Source organism: Cydia pomonella, chromosome 15 (genome assembly GCF_033807575.1).
Source record: "Cydia pomonella isolate Wapato2018A chromosome 15, ilCydPomo1, whole genome shotgun sequence".
Classification (NCBI taxonomy): Eukaryota; Metazoa; Arthropoda; class Insecta; order Lepidoptera; family Tortricidae; genus Cydia; species Cydia pomonella.
In genome coordinates, this window is record NC_084717.1 from 5,265,545 (window position 1) to 5,292,821 (window position 27,277).

The 27,277-nt window shown below is 37.4% G+C and overlaps 1 protein-coding gene across 3 annotated transcripts; it reads right to left on the reverse strand.

Annotated features, from left to right (window-relative positions):
- Window positions 1–299: 299 nt before the first annotated feature.
- Window positions 300–21,614, reverse strand: LOC133525596 (insulin-like peptide receptor). 3 transcript variants are annotated; one of them, XM_061861904.1, is made up of 8 exons: window positions 21,221–21,614; window positions 20,455–20,677; window positions 7,805–8,015; window positions 6,404–6,544; window positions 5,742–5,947; window positions 5,136–5,282; window positions 4,087–4,261; window positions 300–3,390 (listed from the first exon to the last, which is right to left on the reverse strand). In XM_061861904.1, exons 2-8 carry the CDS (start codon window positions 20,475–20,477, stop codon window positions 1,507–1,509), a joined length of 2,787 nt encoding a protein of 928 aa, XP_061717888.1. In that variant the 5' UTR covers window positions 20,478–20,677; window positions 21,221–21,614; the 3' UTR covers window positions 300–1,506. The 3 variants fall into 3 exon arrangements, with proteins under 3 accessions (XP_061717888.1, XP_061717889.1, XP_061717890.1); XM_061861905.1 differs by having other exon boundaries at window positions 21,416–21,459; XM_061861906.1 differs by lacking the exons at window positions 7,805–8,015; window positions 20,455–20,677; window positions 21,221–21,614 and adding an exon at window positions 7,141–7,226.
- Between the last annotated feature and the right edge of the window lie 5,663 nt (window positions 21,615–27,277).

The window sequence follows — 27,277 nt, forward strand, 5'->3', positions numbered from 1 at the left end:
AATTGTATACGCCGGATTTCTCCACATTGACCTCAATAGTAAGTATTCATACTGTATCGCCCGGTTTACCCTCTAGCCTTGAACCAAACAGACCACAAAACTCTGTTAATAACGTCCCACGATGAACACTTTTAATTTAAAAAGCAATAAACAAAACGTTAAAAGAAACATTTTGTTCAATATTACTCATTTCCTTCCATTTGATAGAACGAGTTTCCTTAAAATCTTTATTGTCCATTGGACTGGAAGCCAAGCTATTGTTTCGGGTAAAATCTTTACGATCAAGAAAAGGCTTCATAAAGGATTATAAAAAATACACTTTTATTTCTATTAAAATTCTTTTTATAACGTTTTCCGTCTTTGGCTTTCATCACTGGTTTACTTGTTAAGCTTAATTAAATTTTACAATACATATCCCACACTAGTGCGGGAATGAGCACTTTCGGGCGGGAAAGTTTAAAGGCCCATATGTACTGTATAACATCGATACACGTGCGAATAGGTAATTCGCAACTCGTGTCAATGTACAACATTCCCTTCGGTCGTGTTTTAATTTATCGCCACTCGTTGAGAATTTCCGACTCGCCGCACTTGTGTCGTAATAGTACATTACGATACAAGTGCGAAAAATAGGAAAATCGAAAGGAGTGGCGATAAATTAAAACACGACCGAAGGGAGTGTTTTAAATCGGCACGAGTTGTGAATTACCTATTCGCACATGTATCGTACAACGTTTTACAGTACATATGGCCCTTTAAATGTTCGACACAGTAACGTAATATGCTAATTTTCGCACTAGTGCGGTAAAGTAGCACCATATATACTGTAAATTACTATAATATACTTACAAGGAACAAATTTAGCGGAAGTTGTTCTTGTTTTGTCTACAAAAGACTATATACTAAATAACATATATAATGTCAATTCGGTTTTAGTTATTTTTTTAGCATTTACCCCCTACGTCTATAATCAATAGGTCATATCTTGTTGTTTGTCATTCGTCAAATGTCAAATACTCAAAAATGTATAGGTAAGAAGTTTAAAAAGTCAATACCTAGAAGCGACCTTGTCGTGTGAAAACTCAAAATGTCAATAGACCAAGAGAATAAACTAATAATGTCAAAATTACTAAGTGAAGTATATAACTTTAATTACAATGTAATCCTGTGAGTACTATTTTTTATTTAATTTATATATGTAACAATTCAATCAAAACAAATATTTGTTTCAGTATAACGTCATAAATTAATGCAATTTTTAATACAATATTAAAATAGCTTAAGAGGGAAAAATAGCTTTTCGAATCTAACGAAATAACGGTAATTTATCAATGAAATTCCATTTCGGGAGAAATCGTTTTCCACTAACCAAATCTTAACAAATCACTTTGATTTTGATGTCGATCCTTTCAGGATATATTTAGAAGTGGAAAAATGTTTTCTCCTTTTATATGGGCGATCACGTGGAATACTTCTCTCTTAAATGCAGTATGACCTTATTATTATTTAACTATCAATTAAATCTGTCCGAGACACGTGTAACGAAGGCGTAAAATCTAATAAGGAAAATATTGGAGGCTCACTATCAGTCCGATAACTCGAAGTTATGTCCACAAGAGGTACAGTGTCACTCCGTACTCGGCACGTCGTCCACAAAAACCCGACTAGTACAGACAACATGCACAGACAAACAGCAAAAAACACTCCTGCCCACGTCAAATCAGGTGAGTGAAATGAAGATGTGAATTCAAGAAAATACTCTCTTCCAGACATCTTTTTTCTTCCAGTGCACCCAGACTGAGATGCTAGTGTCAATGAGCATACTTGAACAGTGTAGTTTTGGTCTTTCTCAAATTGTACAACTGCCGTTGTCTGAATTGAGGGTACGCACAACCTTTGAGTTTGTAGTGTACCCAAGTCACTCACATTTTTATCAGGCATTATTTTCAATATATACGCTAGTACAGGACCGTTAGATACTTTTGGTGGTGTCCAAGAGACTGATATAAGTCCAGGCTTAATCAGCTCGATGGTGCTGATAGAAGGCATATCAGCATTCTTCGAAGGTAAAGTCCTCACCACGCCTCTAGTCGATCTGCTGCAAAAGTCCTTTGTACAGGCGCGTAATCGAAACCTATAATCCCTGTACGGAGCCAAGTCTCCGACCTGGTAAGCGTTTCTTGGCGCACTGATATTTAAAGACAACGTCCGGACGAAGTAGCCCAAAGAAGTATTAGTCACTGGTAGCTCTTCTACTTCGTTGCACGCAGATCCAATGGAACTGCAGATGTCAAAATCTTCTTCTACCATAGCACCATGAGGGGTGCTCGATAGCATACCACACATCGATTCGCAGCCTTTACCGTAATTAGGTGGTGGTCTCATAACCACCGCATGTTGCCAGATTTCATCCAGCTCCTCCAATGCATCATCTAAATGCTCACATTGATTTCTTGCTGTAACATCTTCGGGGTATATTTCTACAAGCGTGACACTGAGCTCATATCGTGTGATATGAGGAAGGTAATCCACATGATCCGCCCAATGAAGGACGACTAAGTGAGGGTTATCCGCTACGAGTTCCATTAAAAATGGTGGTTCTGGTTTCCCAACAGTCGTAGTAAAATTGAGAATGGAACTACGTTTAAGGTGTTTCTCCTCGAGGTCATATGATTCAATACAAACAAGGTATGTGGAAGCTGGTCGGAGATTCGTGAGTTGTACTCGATTGGTGTTGTCAGGAGCTTTAATAGCACGCCACTCATATTTGCTACAAATCTCAGGAACGATTGATGTAGATTCCCCTGGTGGGATGCGCACGTAAAGAATAGTATAGTGCATATTATTACTAAACAGGGGTGTGAAGTTGACGATTGCAGATGTTTGGTTGACTTGTTTTACATTTACGCCAAGTGGGACCTCTTCACACCCAGTGTATGCATTTAAGCCGTAGCCATATGGCTTATCCTCTGTACCGTTAAACAGTTGTGGAAATGTTTTCTTTATTTTATCCAATTCACTCATGCATAGCATTGGATTACGAAGAATGTTTATAGAGCCTTTATCTATTTGGAGATTTTCTGTTACATTAGGAAGAAAAATTGTTTGTAGATTTGGATTATCGCGGATCAAAAGGCTGTATTTATTGTCTTTAAGTATTTTGCCGTGAATACGTTTAAGGGAAGGGAGGAAATCGATCCTTGCTAGTGATAGTGAGTCGTGTATGGCGATATAATGGAACACTTCTTGTATTTTGCTGAGATGTATTTTCATTTCTTCAAGGACTTCTGGCACGGCTGGTATGTGGATAGTTAGAGATCCGTTGATGTATACGCATCGATGGGCTGCTTGAATACTTCCCAATGATAATATAGTGATGTTTCCGCAATACTGGTGGGGACAAAAATAAAAATCTAAGTAAGTAGCTATCAATATAATAATAAGTTTAAATTTATCGTTTATTTTGTAAAATGTCTATCGAATTGAGTGTCGATCCAAAAAGCCATTGTGTTATTCGGGACATGCTACACATCACGCCACGTAACGATCTAAGCTACTTTGCACCGATTTGAATAGAACCAAGTGAGGTATGGAGTGTAGATTAAAAGGAGTGAAATCACTTATGGTAGAACTGTTGCAAAAGTGTCCAGCTGTCAGCTATAAATAATAGTTCAAAATATCTCCAGAGTAGCGCTAGAGTAGCTAAGAACCTAGGCGTTATTGACGGAGTGAAGTACGCTGTCTATGATTTGATTTTTTTGTTCAAGTACTCTAGTTCAAGTATTTTATTGTAGTGCCACCTATTTAAGGTTTTTTGATGACACTTTTTGGTATATGGAGATTTCTTTCCTATAAAGTGAGGGGTTTCATTATAAACGTCATAATTTCATAGAATTGGCAAGAAAACGTCGAAAAATCGGAAACATGCTAAATATTGAATGTAGAACAAGAAAGGAGCAGGTTGCCTTATGTTTTGTCTCTTTATGTAGGACAATCTGAAAATTAGCGAATAAGGTATAAAACTATTTTCTAGCAATGTGATAGCAAAAAGCGTTTTGAAGTAAATAGAGTTTTACATCAACTGACCTCCTTACAAGTAGAACAATATTCGCAGGTAACCTTGTCACCCTTGTCAGTCGTTATGTTTTTCTGGATGTAGTTGTCCGGGCATGCGATCACGCATCTGTTTTTCCACACCCATCGCTTCAGGCTTAAGCATTCTTCTTCTGTGATACAGTATTGGTTTTCTTCTAAGATGATTCTGTGAAAAAGTAAATTAAAACAATGTTAAAGTAAGTGGTTTGTCGAAGATTTATTATCGATACTTCTATCACCGGCTTTACTTCAACAATCATCAAGACGAACCCAAACACATGATGCGGTTGTGTTGCTTTGTAACAGAGTTTACAGTACATATGGGGCTACTTTATAGCACTAGTGCGAGAAGTAGCATATTATGTTACTGTGTCGAACATTTAAAGGGCCATATGTACTGTAAAACGTTGTACGATACATGTGCGAATTGGTAATTCGCAACTCGTGTCGATTTAAAACACTCCCTTCGGTCGTGTTTTAATTTATCGCCACTCGTTTCGAATTTCCTATTTTTCGCACTTGTATCGTAATGTACTATTCTATGGCCGCCTTCGAAGTGAACGGTTTATACACATTGTGTTATTATAACTATAATATAGAGAAGCTATACCAAACAATGAAATTGTTGCAATTGCAACCTGTACCAAGCGAACAAAACGTCGTAGGTGCCGTAAAATTCATGGCGCTTACGCGTTTAGATCGCGAGATTCACGCTCCCTCTATGGTTTGTTGTCAAAACAACAAGAACTGATGGCGCAAAAAACTGGTCCCTGTGCCGGATCTATACGTAGTAATAATAGTTCAATGTTTATACAGTACAGTGTATACTCGTAGTTCGTGTCATTCACGATGACGCGCAGATTTGTCGAATCTAACCTTTAAAAAGATCATGACAATAAGAGTCAAGGCAGTGTCCGTGAATGACACGATAAACGTATAACCTGAAAAATACTTAATCGTAAAATGGTTTACAAATTTTAAACACAACTTAATAATAGTAACATGCGCACATTGCAGAAGTATAAGTAATGGGAACTTACGTATTATTTGGGCATTTGGACACACACTGTTTCTTGTACGTGTAGTGGCGACACAGCGTGCAGTCCGTAGCCTCGGTCAGGCGACAGCCGAGGCATTGCTCGTGGCATGTCATCGCCTCTGGACCTTCTATGTACCGCTGACATTTCCTGGGAGCAAGGAGAACTTTCACATATTTCTGGACGTGGGCTCGGTCAGGAGACATCGCTCGTGGCATTTTATCGCCTCGGACCTTTTGTATGTCACTGCCATTTCCTAGACATAAGATTACTGAGCATATCCCTAGATTTTCACTCGTCTAGCAATCTCTTGCCGGTTTCCGACCAGCTCCAACAGAAATACGGGTTTTTGAACACAGTGTTAAACTTAATTGACTAATAGTGTTTCTAAAATCTTGTAGGAAAAAAATATTACGTTGGTATCAGCTCTAAGCTCCTTAGTCGTTCAATTCAACGGTCATGCACGTGATGGCTTAATCGTACTCGTTTTGAATTAGGTCCCTCTCTTGTTTTACATTCGCTCTCATTTTAACACCCGTTAGTCGCCTCAAAAGTTGGTCCTATCAACACACACCACTCGTTACCCTAAATGTAGGTCCCCACACTCACCTGTTATTCCAGCAGTTGTTAAATCTAGCATCATCAGTGCACATGCAAATATTCTTGCACACGACGTTATTGCTGGTCGGGCTGAGCACGTGTCTGTAATGCGGCGCAATGCTCTTCCAATCCACTGTGTCGACGTAACACGTATTTGGCCCGCCATAGATTATCACGCCGCCGCGATCGATCTTGAGCAGGCTGTATAGGTTGATCTGGAAAATCGCGTCAGATACAAATACGTCAGTTGAATTCATGAATAAAAAGCATTTTTGTGGCACAAGAGAGTTTGAGCTATAGTCCCCAGGGGACACATTTTATTGGATCTTAACTCTTTCGCGCGTTTCGTGTAGGCATCGCAAACTTGAGAGAATACAAAGCTAACATTTATGTGGCACCCTAACAGGCGAGATATTTTTTCCCGGTACTTAAGACTTAAATGACAGCTACTAAAAAACAGCTACTCGATTGAATCCAGCTCTGGGACCATGTATCGCCATCGCCATGTAGCCCGGAAGACTGACCTCAGTAAGTTAGTTCATGTCGTATATGGTGAGGGCGTAGTCATGCAGCACGGCTCGTCCGCGGATGCGCGCCAGACTCGTGAACAGCTGCACGATGGAGTCCAGCTCTGGGACCATGTGTATCGCCGTGTAGCCCGGTAGACTGACCTCAGTAAGTTGGTTCATGTCGTATATGATGAGCGCGTAGTCGTGGAGCAGGTCTCGTCCGCGGATGCGCGCCAGGCTCGGAAACAGCTGCCCGATGGAGTCCAGCTCTGGGACCATGTATATCGCCATGTAGCCCGTGATCTAAAAAGTATAAGCAATTAAGACGTATGACTAGAGTTGTGCCGGCTTGGTCTTTAAAAAGAGCGCTCCGATTTCGGTCAATTGGTCAAAGGAACTAGTTCGCTCTTTTAGTTCCTTTAGTTCAGGAGCAAATCTCGAGATCTGAAGGAAAGGAAGGAGCTAGCTAAATCGATCCGGTCCGTGGCTGCCGTTATCTGTACCGACGTGCCGACTACTGAACTAAAAGACCGAGACCGATTAACAGCGCTTAAGATGAAGTAGTTCCTTTCGGTCCGTGGTGGGATTTCATTCCTTTTAGTTCTTCGGTCCTGACCGACTCAAGCCTACGTAAGACTTATTTAATAAACTGAAACAAATTTTGAAACCTCGTCTCATTTTGAGTCCTCTGTCATAAGACTCAACTCAGTTTTCAATAAGTAATTAAAAACAACTTTAAAACTCCAATAGGTAATTAGACCAAAACTTGGGCTCTTTTAGAGCTCGTGTTAGAAACCCAAGTATTTTCTTTAGATTTGAATCCTTTTCAAAGAAGTATAATTTTTTTTACAACAAAATTCTAAAGGGCTAACGTAAACTTCTTAAGTTCAGATACTTACACAACTCATAAAATAACGCCTAATTTCTTTCACTGACAATTTTGAAACTGTTGGCTAAATCTTTATTCCGAGGTTCGAGTCATTTTGAGTTGAGCTGAAATAATTAAACAAACGACTTAAAGCTAAAGTTTTTTAAGCGCATAATCTCGTTAAGACGATTTTGCGCCATGAGTTCTTCTTTATAGACTGGAAAGACTTCGAGTATGCCAGAGGAAGTTCTCCTCTCCTCTCTTTATAATTATATTCCCGCGCAATAAATTACAAAGTCCATAGTTATCTTCTGGCTATTATGGGTGTGCGTCGTAGTGAGTAAGAAAGCGCCCTTATCTACGCCCCTCCTTAAGATTCCAGCAGTGGCAGCATAGTTGCATTTTTATCGGCTGTCACTATACCTGTCACTTTTGCACTTACATACTTGTAAGAACGTGACGGCATGGTGACAGGTGAAAAAATGCGACCGAGCTTAGCCCGTCGAACGTGATATTCTCAAAAATAGCTTCCTCCAGCCAATTATATGGACGTAAAGTTTTCCACTATACATGAGTCAATGCTTAAACCCAACAAAACTCAGCAGTGCAGAAACTACGTGACGATCACAACTACTAAGAAAACGTACACAGGTGACGGTATACAGAAGCTCAATAATGAGTCTCGACGTGCTTACCTCCTTAAGATTCCAGAACGTGATATTCTCAAAAATGGCCTCCTCCGGCCGACCGAAGTATATAAACGTAAAGTTTCCCACTATAGTGACGCACGAGTCGATGCTGCGCAAACACGGCAACGTGCGGCAGTGTATGGTGCCGCAGATTCCGTTGCCGGGCGTCGTGACGTTATAGAGGACTTGTGCTGAGATGACTCGGAGCAAAATGAATCTGAAATGAATAAGAGCGTTTGTGATCCGATATCGGATGTCGGATACGATTACAAAGAAGTAAAAATTAAAAAAAATTTTTTTTTATTATTCATTCACGAAAGTGTCCTCATTTTATCATCTGTACCCCTAGTGTAAATTTGATCGACATCATAACGTGACGAACGCGTTTGCGTTAAGTCTCATTTTGTATAGGATTTTGAGTTTCCAAAACGTCCCGCTTGGCGCGCTCTTTCTAAATCCAATACAAAATGAGACTAAACGCAAACGCGTACGTCACGTTTCGAAATCGAATTTATTTACACTAGGGGTATTGGATATTAGCATTATTGAAAATATTTTGACACAAGTTGTTGTATATTAAACACAGCTATGCCCTTACGTTAGATTTTTTTTATTTAATTTTTATTATTATGAGTTTGGAGCATTTAAAATTTTGTATGGAGACCCTCTAGCAGCTGCTTATCCCCAAGGATCATCCGACATCTTATATCGGATCTGACAATATAAATACGCTCTAACGTAACTATTAGACCCACTTAAATTAGCACTTATTACTGCACTATTACGAGGTAAAACGTGCAAAAACTATAACCTATTTAATAATGGCACATAATTATGGGTATTCATTAGTCGTAATAAATTTCCGGCCGATAACTTATCCAAAAGCTTAATACAATAACGTTTCAAACTATGACCTAGATATAGACAAGTACATTGTAAAGACTGTAAATGTTAATGTTTTGTCACAAAAGATCTATTTTTCAATATATCTAAAGATATACTACAGAATACTACAATTTCACTCAAAGAAATTTTAAAACGTGAGGATCCAGTTTTAATTAAATATTTAAAGCAGTATTATAGTATAAAAATAACAGGATTAAACGGATTTTTGTAAGTTATGGTCATTTAAATAAAGATAATATAATTAATTAAACATGTCATTTTTATCAAATATAATATAAAACCGAGACTTCGATAAATAATCGCACCTTCGCAGCCGGTGACTGTCAGTCTTTATTATTTACTAACCCCTGCTGTAGCTAACTCATGTAACATGTTCATCATTATTTTACCTGATAAATTAATTTTAATTATAATATTAATGACTTTACAAAATGCAATTTAATAAAATAAAAAACTTTATAATGTGTCGAAAATACGTAAAATTGTTATACCCTGAATCATAATTAAATTCCATCAAATCTACCACTGTGTTGTCAGAATACTGGTGGATGGCACCGCTCTGGAAGTCGTCAATAAGTTTTGCTACCTTGGATCGACTGTGTCAAACAATCTCTCGCTTGATGCAGAGATCGATATTCGTATTGGCAAAGCAGCGACCATGTTCGGGAGGCTACGTTCAAGGGTTTGGTGTAACAAACACCTCACTATTAGAACCAAGATGATAGTATACCAGACTTGCGTTCTAAGTATACTCTTGTACGGAGCAGAAACCTGGACGACGTATGCAAAACAGGAGCGACGGCTCAACACTTTTCACATGCGCTGTCTACGCAACATTTTAGGCATAACTTGGCAGGACAAAGTGACAAATCAGAGGGTTCTTGAAAAAGCGCAGCTGCCCAGTCTTGCCGCTCTTCTCAAACAGAGACGCTTGCGGTGGCTGGGGCATGTGCACCGGATGGAATCCTCTAGAATACCTCGACGTGTCTTGCTTGGTGCAGTTGCGTATGCTAAAAGGAACGTTGGAAGACCGATGCTGCGCTTTAAAGACTGTGTTAAGCGAGACATGTCAGCATTTGAAATCGACCACCATGCCCGGGAAACTTTAGCTGAGGACCGTGATGGATGGCGCAAGCGTGTTGTGGAGGGGAGAAAGCTATGCGACCAAGCCTGGTTTACTACGTTAGATAGCAGAAGGTGTCGCAGAAAGCAAATCGGGACTGGAACCTCAGGTGGCATGAGCTTTCTCTGCCAAAAATGTGGGAGGTCGTGCCGCTCACGCATCGGCCTCCACAGTCACCAAACCCGTTGTCTAAACAGCAATGCTTAAATCGTCTGCAATAGACGCAAAGGCCTGTGGTGGTGGTTGCCAGTAAAATGAAACGTTCCATAAATAATAAATATATTATTGGCGAAAGAATGCACGTAAATAAATAATTTACTACTAATTTGAACTACAACATTTATATGCAAAGTTCAAATAATTAGACTTATTAAAAAAAGCAGTCCCATATAATTAATATTGAATTTAAACTATTTTGCGAACATATCGTAATAATATTTTTTTATGATTCCAAAAAGGTTGGTGGCATCTGGTCTGTCATACTGACGTTGACAGATGTCATTGTGACAGTGACATTTCTTGGTAGATTTGATGGAATTTAATTATAAATTAGGGTATAATTATTAGGCCTCTTCTGTAATTAAAAAAATAGTATCTCTGATAAAAAAAAGTCATAGATTTTTCCAACGGGAAATTGTTTCCTGTGCGTCATGCACAATTTAACAGAAAAATCCCTAATAAGGGAATATAAGTAAAACGAGTATCCGAATAGAACAATTTGGCTGTTTTTGGCTACTTTGGAAAAAATTTCGCTATTTGCTAACGCCAAGCTGTCTATCTATATCAAACTTAGTACCTTATAGATAATTCATATTCTGAGTGTAAATAGTGAACAATGGCAAAGAGATCAATTTATTTAGTATCTATCCTATTTTAGCTACCTTTCTGTGCCGGTACCATAAATATATCACACAAACTTTGGAACATGCCTATACAAAAAATCATATAGGTAAGTGCTTTTGTTTTTATTATTAAGTAGATGCATAGTGGAAAGAGATACGTAGTCCAAGATTTATAACTTGGAAAGTTTCTAAGACCATCACGATCTGAGGGCCTACCGCCAAACACGAAAACCGAAAGTCGTTATCTGACCCTATCGTTCTACCATAGTTGTGCGATAGAGAGACAGAGGTAACGAAATTTCGGTTTTCGCGGTAGTCCTTCTGCCTCTGCACCACCAAGTATAAAAATGTGAACCTTAGTGTCCTATTCCATTTCATTTTCACAATATATCTTCATGAGAGTTTAGAAAAAGATTTTAAGAAACAGCAGGAGTGGTCATTTCTCCATACAAACGTAGAAACGTAGTAGAGTAGGTTTGTATGGAGAAACAATACAATACAATACAAATCCTCTTTATTACACAACCTCTGAAAATAATGTACATGGAAACACATAAAAAACATGAAGATAGAGGTAAACAACAGGCGGCCTTATCGCTACAGAGCGATCTCTTCCAGACAACCTTTAGGTAGGGAGAAACTGTTTCTTCCGTGGTTTTTGAAGCTAGAGCAATTATTTTTTCAACACAGAATTTTTATTATTAATATCTGTGTCGGACTGTTTTGATTTATTGATATTTTTGTTGCTTAAGGCGCTTGTGCACTTCAAATATTCGTAAAAACGGCCTTTTACTAGGCCTCAAAGAGAAGCATGGTATTCAAAACTAACATCAATTAGATTAAAAAATACAACAGCCCAACACAGATCACTTTATTACCATTTAGATCTCAAAATTTCGTTACATTTGGTTAAGTTTTGGAGGAGGAAACAGTCGAGTACGAAACATCGTTTTTCTACGCAGAATTTTTCACCTAACCTAGCGTTATCCTTATCGCACTAGTTTTAGGAGCCACTGCCGTTAACGAGACGGATATATACACCTAAAATATTTAAATATCAGCTACCGTATCCTCTTAATAGCTAGCCGTCAGCAATTGAACGCGAGACGGGCAAATGTTTTGAGTTTTTACCAAACAAGTAAACAAGCGTAATCTCTGCATGACAGGCAGGGATTACCTTTATAACAAACTAGCTGTGCCCGCGGCTCCGCCCGCGTGGAATTCGGTTTCTGTTATTAAGCGGCTATTTCGCCCCTAATTTCTCTCCCTCTCCCATGGAGGTGGAACTTGAAGTAAAGTTGACAGATGGATACGCTAGAGGACTATAGTCCAGATAAAATATTTTACAATTAGGTACCACTTAAACTACACTCCAAAATCAAAAGTTTTTTTCGCGCTTATTCAAATTTTTGAGGTGATTTAAACGACATAGAGTAGTAGGTGTATATCGGACAATACAGTACCATTTTTGTATGTTTACGTGCTTGACTGTACCTATCCAAATCATGTCCATGGCGAATATCATCCAAATCGGTCCATGAAAAGGTAAGAAATATACACATAGAAATCCATACCTCCTAACATACTTTCGGATGTAGGTGTAATATTAGTTAGAAGTAAGATGAGAGGAAAGGAGAAGAGATATCAAAATGTTGAGGCCGAGCATTTGCATTTTATTTACAGTTATGTTTATGTATGCACACCCAAATATATACATACAATTATATCTACAGTTACATACAAATAAGTAGGTATGTAAAGTATATTTACATAACATTGACATTTTACAATATTTTTTGTACACCACATTGTAAGTCTCCCTGGCGGGTATTAGCACGAATAGCTCCGTGCAGCTGGTAACGCGCAAACACGCCACGTAGAGCTGCCCGTGCGAGAAGCAACCCGTGCGCAAGTCCATGCCGGCGGCGCGCAATGTCTGCCCCTGTGACTTGTTAATGGTCATGGAAAAGCAGACGCTCAAGGATAACTGTAGGTGCTTGAAGCGGAACAGGAACTTGCTCAGGATGAGGGGCATGCGCGGGATGAACACGGCTTCTCCGGCGCCGCACCCCGTCAGGATCTGCGCCTCGATGAGATTTCGCTGCAGTTGCACTACTTTTAGCCGGGTTCCATTGCATAACGTATGCTAGGAATCCTGAAGCACTCGATGAGTTTAGGAACTCCACCGGGTATGTTGTGACGTTGCCTTCATCCAAGACAGTGTTAGAGGAATTATATATTTTTTTTGCGTGAATATGGCTCTCTCACAAACCCAAGATTTCTCACGCTGCGTCACATGTGTCAGGTCTCCGTTCCGAATGAGGTTTTCACGGACGGAAGGAACGATTCTGCATAACGTCTCTGGTAGTCGCGGCTACGTTTGAAATCACGATCGTCGCTAGTTTCGAGCGATCTCACAGATTGCGTACGATGTCTTTGGGATCGCAACGGAGACTCGCGCTGGCATGCCGTTTCAGCCGAAAGTGAAGCGGCCTGCCTGGCTAGAGCGCCACTGAGTCTCTTACCGTGGTCTTCCTCAGACTCCTGAGACCGTGCCCCTTGTAGCCTTAATTTGCGAGACTTTCGCGAAAGATTTCATTTTTTCGGGAAGGCATTTAAACGCGTATAAAATGCGAGTTATAAATCGTTTGACATTTACTCCGCAAACGTCAGAGAAAACAGTTTTTTTTTTTCAAAGTACCCACCTTCGTGGCCATCATTAAGTGCTTAAAGAAGGCTATACGTATGAATACGGATGCGATATAATTACGATTAGGTATAATTCATGACGGAGAAAATTAATATTTTTTAAAATAATTATGCAGTTATGCGTGTTAGATAATAAGTGACAAAGAGAGACCTAGATAATATTTTTCGGCAATACGAACAGTAATAAAAAGTAGTTAAACTAATAGATAATTAATTTTGATAACCGGAAGTACACTTTGTATATTTTAGTTTCGATTAGAGTATTGTGATGTAATAAATTATGAATAAATCTTAAATGAATTATCTTCAATTATGAATTGCTATAACAGTAATTATGAATTGCTATAACAGTAGTTTAAAGTAAGTTTAATTAATATAGATAACCGGAAGTTGTCTTGGTTGTTTTGTACAAACTTAGTTCGAATGAAGGTGGGGATTTTAGCACAGAATGGGCGGTCCACCAGTGGAGGGGACATTCTTGCTCTGACCGTAGCTGGAGACGGAAGTCTAGGAGGTTAAACTCCACACCTTCAATCTATTATTTTACCTTTGTATCGCATTGTGATATTGTTTAAAGCGGATTTTATGTAATACGTGGTGATCTGGATTTTGTGAAATTGGCAGTGTCAGAATACATGTAAGTAATTTAAATAAATATGTTTTATTTCCAGTAATATTTCTTTTTATTCTAAATTTATTATCCTCCTATTTAACAACATAAATGGCTCTAGATACATTGTTCGAATTGAAATATAATTAAATAGCTCACGTTTACTTCTATTTGTTTCATAAATAAAAACAAAATAGATATCTCCTTAAATTCTTCTATCATCAGAAGTGGGATCATAAAAAAAAATATATAAGACCACGCCCCTAATTTTTTTTTGTTTCTGTTTTTTTCTATGTTTACAAGCCATGGAGCCAACTCCAATTTTGGACTCCCTCGTGAAAGCTATTCGCGAGGCAGTGACATCAAATCAGCGGCACGATGATGTCGCGCTGCCGTTATACGACCCCGAGAAGAACGACAACGGAGCAGAGGCATGGTGCAGATCAATCGAGAAGCTTGGTGCTGAAATGAAATGGAGCAGCATTCAGCAAGCCGCCAAAGCCGGTAAGGCCCTTCGGGGCTCTGCTTTATTATGGTTTGAGACATGGGAGCCGGAGACCGAACGGTCTTGGGAAGTTATGCGTAAAGACATTATAGACTTATACCCTGAGAAAAAGAATCTTTCTGAAAGATTATCTAAAGCTGTTATGTATACTTCCGAATCAGCCGATACCTATTGTGAATACGCTAGGGAAAAGATAAGGTTACTACGTAACACTAAGGTAGCTTTTACGGAAACTCAGCTGATCGAACTTGTATGTGGAGGTATAAGTGAAGTGAATGTAAGGATATCGAGTCTAAACAATGCGGTAGGTTCAACTCAAGATTTGATAACATTGCTTTCTTCGTATGAGAAGGCGTCAAAAAAAAGACCTTTAGATTCTGTTGCACAATCGACAAATTCAAATAATTTGAAACGCTTTAAATTAAATAACGATTTACGTAGGGAAGAAAAAACGTGTTTTCTTTGTGGAAAGAATGGACACCTGATGATTCGCTGCCCAAAAAATGTTTCGCAGTCCAATAACAAGGAATCTGCAAATGAAAACATTCAAACGACTAAGACCACGTGTTCTTTTTGTAACAAAGTGGGTCACTCGTTTGATAAATGTTTTCATCGTGTGGCTTGTACAGTTTGTAAAAAAATGGGGCATTCCTCTGATAGGTGTTTTCAACGTACTTGGCAACAGCAGAACAAAAACATTAATAACACTGAATCTGAATCGAAGTGACTAGACAAGAAACTAACAAAAATTTGTATTAATGACATTGTAGTGGAATCATTGTTGGACTCTGGAGCTGATTGTAGTGTTATTAAAGAATCGGTGGCGAAACGTCTTGGGTGTCCCTTCTTACCTTGTTCTTTATATTATGATGGTGTAGGTAAAGGAAAGCTTCATGTTTTTGCCAAGATAAAAACTACAGTTCGGTCCCGTGATGTATGTTTAGAATTAGAACTAAATGTTGTTAAAGATGACGATCTCCACTATGACTGTTTAATCGGGCGTAATGCGGTACAGAGTGGTGACGCAGCGTTAGTAACAGATTCAACTGGCAGTGTTTTGATACCAACCAAAAGTATTGAGCCCCAAGTTTGCGTAGTTCAAGACAACCCCGGCATTAATGATCTCTTTTTGCGACTTGAACACTTGGACAAACCTTTGCAGGATAGGGTAGTCGATGTTTTTAAAAAATATCCCTCTATTTTCCCAACAGACAATCATATGAGCACAGTTAAGACAGGCGAACTAAATATTCGATTAAAAAGTAACAAAATAATTCATTATCGGCCTTATCGAATGGCTCCGATTGAGAGGGAGAAGGTGCAAAACATTGTTAATGATTTACTTCGTAAAAATATCATACGAGAAAGTGATTCAGAGTTTGCTAGCCCTGTTTTATTGGTAAAGAAACCTGACGGTAGTGACAGATTATGTGTTGACTACAGATCATTAAATAAAATAATAGAAAAGGAACGTTACCCTCTTCCCCTCATCGAAGACCAGATTGATCGTCTAGGAAAAGCACATTATTTTATTTCTATTGATATGAAAAACGGTTTTTACCAGATTCCTGTGGCACCGGAAGCTATAAAATACACTTCATTCATAACTAATGATAATCAATATGAGTTTTTGAAAATGCCGTTCGGAATCTGCAATGGGCCGTCAGTTTTTCAAAAGGCCATTACAAAAGCAGTTAAAGAATTAAAATTTCTTTTGGTCTACATTGATGATCTTTTAATACCGTTTACTACTATATCAGAGGGACTTGATTATTTAGACCAAACGCTTAAGGCCTTGAGTGATGCAGGTTTCACCATTAATATAAAAAAATGTAAATTCTTTGAAACTAGTGTCGAATACTTGGGCAGAACCATATCACACCAGGGTGTTAAGCCGAGTCAAAAAAAGATATCTGCTTTAGTTAATTCCCCTATCCCGGCAAACGTTAAACAGGTTAGGCAGTTTATGGGTCTTGCTAGTTATTTTAGACGTTTCATACCGGAATTTGCTTATCGAACGGCTTGTATAACTAAACTACTAAAGAATGACCAAAAGTGGGAATGGGGATCAGAACAACAGGAGGCTCGTGATTACGTGATTGACCATTTGACAAAAGAACCGTTATTAACCATTTTTAATCCAGAATTGCCGACGGAATTACATACTGACGCGAGTTCAATAGGCTATGGTGCGATACTTCTACAAAGAAATAACGGTTTAAATAAAGTTGTAGCATATTTCAGTAAAAGAACAAGCCCCTGTGAGTCACGATACCATTCCTACGAGTTGGAAACTTTGGCTATATACAATGCTTTAAAACATTTTCGCGTATACCTATTGGGAATTACATTTAAAATAATTACTGATTGTATTGCAATAAAATCTACGTTTAATAAAAGAGATATTTCCCCAAGAGTGGCGCGATGGTGGAGTTATATGCAAGATTTTACGTTTGAAGTCGAGTACAGGAAAGGCCAGTATGTTAGTCATGTAGACTATTTTAGTCGAAACCCAGAATTAAGTGAAAAGTCAGAAGCCGTTTCCCAAACTGCAAATGTAACATCGGAAACTTTAATAACGGAATCTGTTAATCTTATAATCTCGCCTCGTTCTTGGTTAGAGACTGCTCAGGATCAGGATTTAGAGACTCAGGCTTTAGTTGAAAGAGTACGGTCGGGTGATTTAGATAATAACCAGTACATGATTCAGAATAATATTTTATATTACAAAGCAGACCCCACATCCGCACCGAAATTATATGTACCCAAAGGAAGTAGGTTGAGCATTCTTCGTTTGTTCCATGATGACAATTGTCACGTTGGTTCCGAAAAGACACTTCAAAAAATATTTGAGTACTTTTGGTTTCCGGGTATTTCTAAATTTGTAATTAAATATATAAATCACTGTCGAATTTGCATCGAAAAGAAAAGCCATTGTGGACCAAAACAAGGAATGCTACACCCGATCGATAAGACTCCCATTCCGTTTCATACGGTTCATTTAGATTGTACGGGGCCATTTCCTCTATCTAGCAATGGATACAAGTACTTGCTAATAATAATTGATGGATTCACCAAATTTTGTATCTTAAAACCACTTAAAACAATGGGTGCTCAAGAGCTAGTTAACAAAGTTCGTGATTCTGTCATTATATTTGGGACTCCTTCCTTAATTGTAACTGATCGCGGCACTAATTTTAATTCTCGGCCAATACGAGAACTATTCGAAGAATGGCAGGTTAGGCATCACTTGATTTCCACGGGTACGCCCCGTGGAAACGGGCAGGTTGAGCGTTATGTGGCAACAATAACTAACATGTTAAGTACCACCTGTGTTGACGTGTCAGACTGGCCGAACGTTTTAAGTAAAGTCCAACTTTCTTTGAACACCACAGTGCAAAAATCAACGGGATTTTCACCAATGCGGTTACTTGTTGGTAGGAACTCTAATATTCCCACTGTGCAGGCTCGGTTAGATGAGATATTACACGATAACGATGAAATAATAGATGTTAGGGCTGATAGGTTACTAGCACAACAGCGTTTAAAAATTGTAGCTCAAAACTCAAAAGACAGATTTGATTCTACTCGTAGGGACAATATTCAATATAATATAGGAGATACTGTTTATGTTAATCAGGACCACAGGCGTCATAATAAATTAAGTCCTAAATATAAAGGTCCTTATGAAATAATAAACATACAGGATAATGATAGGTATTCATTAAGAGGTATTGGCTATTTAAGGAACATAACCGTAGCAAAAGACAAGCTACGGCTATGGCCTGGTGAATTTGTAGAATAAATTTTGAATAATTACATTATAAGCGAATATGATTGTATACGATTGAGTGGTTAAATGATTATACGTGGAAATATAATGTGACGATTATGAGTATTACTTTAGCTGATGTCCGGAATCACTGTCGCGGGTGATTAAGCTTCACCGACAGCGGGTGATTGGCCGTACACAGTATGATATGCGATGATTATTTACGATTATGACGATTATGAGTTACAAGTGAATCAATGATTTTGAAATGGTAATATGTATTTATATAAAAATTGTATATGGTTAGTATTATTTGTTGATACTTCGAGAACGAAGTATCTATCAGAATGGCCGTGTTAGATAATAAGTGACAAAGAGAGACCTAGATAATATTTTTCGGCAATACGAACAGTAATAAAAAGTAGTTAAACTAATAGATAATTAATTTTGATAACCGGAAGTACACTTTGTATATTTTAGTTTCGATTAGAGTATTGTGATGTAATAAATTATGAATAAATCTTAAATGAATTATCTTCAATTATGAATTGCTATAACAGTAATTATGAATTGCTATAACAGTAGTTTAAAGTAAGTTTAATTAATATAGATAACCGGAAGTTGTCTTGGTTGTTTTGTACAAACTTAGTTCGAATGAAGGTGGGGATTTTAGCACAGAATGGGCGGTCCACCAGTGGAGGGGACATTCTTGCTCTGACCGTAGCTGGAGACGGAAGTCTAGGAGGTTAAACTCCACACCTTCAATCTATTATTTTACCTTTGTATCGCATTGTGATATTGTTTAAAGCGGATTTTATGTAATACGTGGTGATCTGGATTTTGTGAAATTGGCAGTGTCAGAATACATGTAAGTAATTTAAATAAATATGTTTTATTTCCAGTAATATTTCTTTTTATTCTAAATTTATTATCCTCCTATTTAACAACATAAATGGCTCTAGATACATTGTTCGAATTGAAATATAATTAAATAGCTCACGTTTACTTCTATTTGTTTCATAAATAAAAACAAAATAGATATCTCCTTAAATTCTTCTATATCTCTTTCTTTTTCTTTTTATATTCTTCTTATTTGTTGATTTTACCACTAATTCGTAAGTATTTAAGTAAACTCATTTTTAGTTTACTTGATTACTAAATGTTTACTCAGTTCCTCAAAAGATGGCACTGTGCAATGTGTGACAATCAATTTACTGTTAAATACAATTAAATTTCTTGATATCCGTACCCCCTCTTCTAAATTTAGAGTTAATTTGGCAAAATCCTTTCTCGGAGGTTTAATTTCAGCGCCATCTGTTAGTTTAGCAGGGTACTCGATAGTCGTAGCATATATTTGAAAAAAGTTTGCACCTCCTTCAAACCAAAAAAAAACCAATAAAGTTTGCACCTTCTTTCCTTTTTTGTAGCGCCATAAGACTCAGGTGCAAACTTAATCGAGTGGAGTGGCTACGCCCCCCCCCCCCCCCCCCCTTGAATTTTTTTAGCCTATAACTTGGCCGGGGATTTTCTCGACAGATTAGTAAAGTTTGCATCAAAATCCGTTCAGCCGTTTTAACGTGATGCGCGGTTAAATAAACAGACAAACAGAAAAACAGACAAACAGACAAAAATTCTAAAAATTGTTGTAACGTCTTCTGTTATCGATTCTAAGTATCCCCAGCCAACTTTTTTTCGAATATCTTCCATGTACAGACTTTCGACCCTCTTCAGCTTTATTATATGTATAGATACTAGTAACAAAGTCAAGTCAAAGTATTATTTGTGCAAGTAGCGTAACCTAGCAACAAGCACTTTTAAATCGTCATATTGCACAATTATGTATCAGAGCAACTTATTAGTGCAATTATTATTGTTCCTAAAAAATATTAAATTATTATACAGATGTCAGACATAAAGAAAAGTCTAGAATAAAATCTATATGTCAAATCAACAACAAAAGTACCTTAATATACACCATATATTGAAATATCCATTTCATCTAATAATGATTCCAGGGGTGTCACTTGCGTGTGGCTAACTTTAAAGACAAACTCGATCTTTAAGGTGTACGTTTACTTACCTCCATAGACTATGCGCTCACTCAATAGTTACAAGAAACTCCAACATAAATCAAGTCAAAACTTTTGTACCGCAATGATGTAATCGGCGGAAAAGAAAAGAAATATTACCCAATCACCGCCTTCGCCGCCATGACACTTTGCCGCCAAACTTCTTATATTTTTTCTTCCTCGCACTCCACACGAGACGACCGAAGACTCTTAGGTAACGATATTTTATGTTTATAGGAATACACATTGTGTGACGTTTCCCATGCCGGCTCGATGGCCCATTGTATGCCGAGTGCGATTCCTACATTTCTAGTTTGCTTCGCAAATACACTAAATACACAAACTGAAAGGGCTCCTTTATCGTATCGTATGTGGTTCCACGTTTGAACAGACGGAAAAAAAGCAAATTTTCAGTTCGTTGAATTATTTAAATATGCGCACATTTAAACTGCAGTTTTTTAATACCTTACGGGTTGATAATTATAGCTTTTAAATTTAGTAAAATGTATGCCTGCATTTGGTACTTTCTCCCTACTTAGTTGCTATTTTCATATTTTTTATTCAAAATCGTTGTCTCTTATCCTAAAAATATTTGAAAAAAAACGGACTACGATCCGCCTACTACTGTGTCACCTAAGAAGATCTCAAAATCGGTTAAAATCACTCATCCACCAAAATCGGCTCAGTAGTGTTGATGTGACAATGGAACACATGATACTAACATACATACTTACTTACTGTTACAATACAATAGACTATTAAAATCATAAATCTTTCCGTAGTACGTAAAAATAGGACATTTTTGTACTTGTATAAAATTTAGTTTCCAGATCGTCACACAAAAACTAAACGTGACGTTCCGGAAAGGACAATTAGATACTTTTACTTTTTTTCGTTTTAGTTCGAAAGTTATTTCCCGCGTAATAGCCCACTTTATACGATTAGTAATTACGCTTTGTAATTTAAGACGCGTTTTTGCGTCGTTCTTTAAAAATCTTCTTAAGCGGGTTCTGCTACTAATTAGTGAAATTTTATTCCGTCAACTATTACTAAGCCACTGTGCACAGATATAAATTACAACCTATTGAACGCGCGTACACTTGAGGCATTTAAAATGTACTGACTTGGCACTGACATTTGACCGCACGAATCAAGCCAATGGAGCTAATCGAATCAAAGGACATTTCGATGGCTATTAATATCTTAATTTTAGTTCGTGACCCCAATAAAGGTCCATTAAAGACAGTCCCGACGCGATGATCAAATTGACCGATTTGATCAGAAAAGAAATGGGTAGTTTTAGTTTCCTACTAGTCAAATCAGTTTCGTTTTTCGAACTGTCAAAACTAAACTGTGACGTCACAGTCAATTCACCTACTTTTTAGTTAGTAGAAATCGTGTCAAAAAATGACTGCTCTCTCCGTTCTTATAATAATTATCTGGTGCTTTATTTCGTCCATGGTGTGAAATAATTTATTTTAAACACAGGAAACAACCCTTTTGGCATCAATCTCCTATTTAATCATCAATTTTAGATTGATGGTAATATTTAAGCGCTCTTAATTTAAAATATCCCAAACGCGAATAGCGTCACAAATTGGTATTATCAGTAATATCGGTCATAACCTTACAATGAAATCGGCGAGCCAATTTGGCATTTGCGTCCACACCACCTGATTTTCAGACAATTTAATCAGATTGCCGAAAAATTGTTTCCGTCTGGACTGGCCTAAACAGGAACAGACGTTTGATCTCAAAAGGCCTCATTGTAACAGTGGCGTGTTTAAATATTTTAAATATTTTTAAACGCCACTTTTTTTAATTTACAATTTTATTATGTTAGAATCACGAGGTCATACGGTTTCGGTCCAAGAAAAAAAGTGTCCCATGTTTTTTTCTCCTGTCCATTTTTCCTAGATCAAAATCTGTGATGACGTTATACCTATAAAGGAATGGACGGAACGAAAATTTTTTTGACATTTTGGGATTTTTTTTTCTCTTATTTGGATCGAAAGGGATCGTGATTCTAAGTGCCGGTGAGTAAGGTTACCAGAGCTCAACGAGGGGGGTGGGGGTTTAGGGTCGGCAACGCGCATGTAACTCCTCTGGAGTTGCAGGCGTACATAGGCTACGGAGACTGCTTACCATTAGGCGGGCCGTATGCTTGTTTGCCACCGACGTAGTATATAAAAAAAAAAACTAAGTAGAAATAACATAAACAAACAACTAAATTTCATGTTTTTGTGTTTAATATTTGTTTATTCGTGTACGTTAGTTTTTCCTGTTTGTAAATTGTGTGTATTTGCAGCAAACAATTTATTAAACGATTCATCTATATATATATATATATATATATATATATATATATATATATATATATATATATATATATATATGTTTATAGATACCTATAAAAAAATCAAATGAAAAAAATGCTGTGTATATGTGTATAATTAGCACCGAATCGCCATATTTTCAAGTTGTTTAAGAGATTGGTGCAAATTTTATTTCATCAACCATATATTATATGTACCAACGAACAAAATGGCCCATTTACACACAGTGATTGTTGTAATCAAGGCTTTAGGAACGTAGATTGCAGGTGCAGGATGACACATTAAGGGGCCCATTTCTCGAACGGTTTTAGTCTAATATTATTAGTGTGTTGCCATGGTAACCCATACGACTCGACTGCAATAATAATATTAGTCTAATACCGTTCGAGAAATGGGCCCCTGGACTAGGGAATGCAATAACGGGCCAAACATCATAAAGTCGGACCAAGATAAGTTGGCAGCGATTTTGATAGCCCAGTTTGTGGTAGTGTTAAGTAAACGTCATAATTTCATAGAATTTTGACGTTTAAATTAACACTTACACTGCCTGGGCTCCCAAAATCCCTGCAAACTTATCTTGGTATGACTAACCGGTTTCGGTTACAGTTATGTCCGAAAAATAAATGAAAGTGGTTTTGTTTAAATTAGATATCATACATTTTCAAAGGTGGTTTTTACAGATGGCGCCAACATAGTTTTTGCCTGTCAATTCTACGAATAAATATTGTCAAATTCTCGGTTCCGTGCCTCAAAAGGAAAAAACGGAACGCTTATAATATCACTTTGTTGTCCGCGTGGAGGTATCTCAAGTTAAAATTAAAACCATATACTTACTCAGGTCTACAGGCTCTTGAAACTGTAAATAAATAAATAAAAATTAAAAAATAAAAAACTAAGATTACTCTTACACTAAGAGTACAGGGAAAAATCTAAAAACTATAAATTTTTAATAAACTAAAAATAAGATCAATTTGTACGGAACCCTCTGTGGGCGAGTCCGCCCCGCACTTGTCAGGCTTTTTGTGTTAATATATTTTATGTAAAATCTCAAATCTGAGCATGCTAGGTAGTTTATTATTGTAAATATTTTATTTTAAATTATACTACACCGATCTGGTAAAATTGTATTGAGACCAAACAACATGTTATAAAAATGTACCATCTTATGTAAACATACAATTTATGGCAAATAAATGAAATGAAATGAAAACAAAACTAGACACAGCAGGTAAACCTTATACTCAGGGTTACCATACGTCCTATATATTTAAAAAGTTCCAATAGACTTCTCAACTTCTAGCAAATTCAATTCAATTCAATACTTTATTGATAAAATAAAATTTTACATGTCGGGTACATTGTGCTTATAGCTAAGTCTTATTATTTAATATTGCTCATAGTTGAGAGGCAAGGCTGAGTTAACGAACCAGTTGTTTTGTATGTATATATATATATATACACATATGTACCTAGTTTTACTCACTTGATACAGTGCTAGGTCTCGAAAAAGGCATCGACAGAATAGTATGCATCAGACACCAGTGCCCCTAGTGTAAATTTAGTCGATAGCGAAACGTGACGTACGCGTTTGCGTTAAGTCTCATTTTGTATGGGTTTTTGAACAGCGCGCCAAGCGGGACGTTTTGGAAAGTCAAAAATCTCATACAAAATGACACTTAACGCAAACGCGTACGTAACGTTTCGGTGTCGAAAATATTTACACTAGGGGTACAGTTTAGATTTAAGTTTTTTATTGAAATTTTCGTCGCTCGCAGTTTGTTTTAACTCGAGTAGTATTTTATTATATACTTTAGGCCCTACCGTGTGCATACACTTTCTAGACTTGGCAAGTCGCGTTTTAGGGGGATAAAGTTCATTTTGCCTTCTGGAACTCGCACCGCGTGCTAGCATACTATCTAAACATCGCATACCAAACCCGATAATATTATGATTAAGGATTACTAATGGGATTCCTTGGCTGACTAAGACTGAAGTGAACGAATCTTTGTTATGGAATAACTATCCTCTCACAACTCGAGAATTTTTAATAGGTATATGTCCGCATCAGGGAGCCGAATACCGAAGTTCGAAAATTGCGGACATCTTTTTCTCTTTTACTCCAATTAAGGGGTAATTAGATTGACAGAGATCGGAGCAGCGATGGTGCTCCAAAACGCCATGCACGCTAGTGGCGTTATTCATAAACGTTTGTCAAATGTAACTAACTGTCGATAATAATCGCCCCGGCCGGTTGGTCAATAGGTAACTCATGAGGCCCTAGTACCTACTTGCTCCTTGCTAAATTCAATGTTTGGACAGTTTTCTCGATTTTGGCCACAGTAGGTAACCTATGGAGATAAGCAACGCCAAGTGGTCTTCGTAGTCTATGGAGATTGCTATATTAAGGGTGTCACATGCGCGTTTCTGACTTGTGAAGCCATTGTTTCTACTATACATTCTAAAATAAATAATTAATTTTGGCTATCGTTTTGTTTCGTCCTCTTGACCACGGCGGCATCGGCACGTGATTGGTCAAATTTTAGATATAAATACGAGTACCTATACATATTAGTTGAGTCGGATTTCAGTTTAGTGTACGAAGTCTTAATTCACCCATAAAGGGTCCCACAAATTACCAGTTATTCGCAAAAGCTGACAATCGCGAATAACTGACAGGCCGATATCGTCCGGCGAACTGGTAATCAGTGGGCTTCTTTACTGTCGACGAGTAGAAAAAGGTTTGTAAAGGTTGCTAAGTTTTATGTATAAGGGATAGGTAGATTTTACATACCGTTGGTATCATATAAGGTGCAGTGGGTTCAGTCAGCAGTTTCTGAATATCGTAGCGCCTTTTTAGATCATAATCTTCTTCTTCTTCGGTCTCTCATTGCTCAGGATCACGACCATGTATGCTCCGTCTCCGTAGTACGCGGTCATAAGCCATATGGGACACGCACCTCATGTTGCCGCACTTGCCGCCGACCACCCTCTTCACAGCATCAGACCATCTCGTGGGTGCTCTTCCTTGCGCACGCTTGCCATCCATTTGACCCAAGATAAATTGCCTCTCTAGGTCATGTCAAGCTTTTTAGACCGCATGATATGACCAAAAAAACTGAGTGCCAAAAATATGAATAGGAATCTTGGGACCTTTCTCTATTAACTTCCTCGATTTGAAACTTGGTTAAACAACTTTCGCACGATATAAAAAAAAGCGGCCAAGTGCGAGTCGGACTCGCGCATGAAGGGTTCCGTACAATTTAAGACGTATTAAAAAAAATCTTCTTACTAGATCTTGTTCAACATTTTACCACTTTGGACACACATTTTACCACTTTGGAAGTGTCTCTCGCGCAAACTATTCAGTTTATAAAAAAATGATATTAGGAACCTAACTATCATTTTTGAAGACCTATCCATACATACCTTACACGTATATGTTTGATGAAAAAAAATTTTTTTAATTTTATGACGTATTAAAAAAAAAACTACTCACTAGATCTCGTTCAAAACAATTTTCGGTGGAAGTTTGCATGGTAATGTATATCATATATTTTTTTTAGATTTTTCATTCTGTTATTTTAGAAGTTACAGGGGGGGGGACACACTTTTTTTCACTTTGGAAGGTTCTCTCGCGCAAACTATTCAGTTTAGAAAAAAATGATATTAGAAACATTAATATCATTTTTGAAGACCTATCCATAGATACCCCACACGTATGGGTATGATGAAAATTTTTTTTTTTTTTAATTTCATGACGTATTAAAAAAAAACTACTTACTAGATCTCGTTCAAACCAATTTTCGGTGGAAGTTTACATGGCAATGTATATCATATATTTTTTTTAGATTTTTCATTCTGTTATTTTAGAAGTTACGGGGGGGGGACACACTTTTTTTCACTTTGGAAGGTTCTCTCGCGCAAACTATTCAGTTTAGAAAAAAATGATATTAGAAACATTAATATCATTTTTGAAGACCTATCCATAGATACCCCACACGTATGGGTATGATGAAAAAAAATTTTTTTTTTATTTTCATGACGTATTAAAAAAAAACTACTTACTAGATCTCGTTCAAACCAATTTTCGGTGGAAGTTTACATGGCAATGTATATCATATATTTTTTTTAGATTTTTCATTCTGTTATTTTAGAAGTTACGGGGGGGGGGACACACATTTTACCACTTTGGAAGTGTCTCTCGCGCAAACTATTCATTTTAGAAAAAAATGATATTAGAAACCTCAATATCATTTTTGAAGACCTATCCATAGATACCCCACACGTATGGGTTTGATGAAAAAAGATTTTTTGAGTTTCAGTTCTAAGTATGGGGAACCCCCAAAATTTATTGTTTTTTTTTCTATTTTTGTGTAAACATCCTAATGCGGTTCATAGAATACATCTACTTACCAAGTTTGAACAGTACAGCTCTTATAGTTTCGGAAAAAAGTGGCTGTGACAGAATCGGACAGACAGACGGACATGACGAATCTATAAGGGTTCCGTTTTTTGCCATTTGGCTACGGAACCCTAAAAACAGTAACATAGGTCTAATGGCTCCTCTATACTCATGGCCCAGTGATATAGCTGCGTCCCTTAGACTG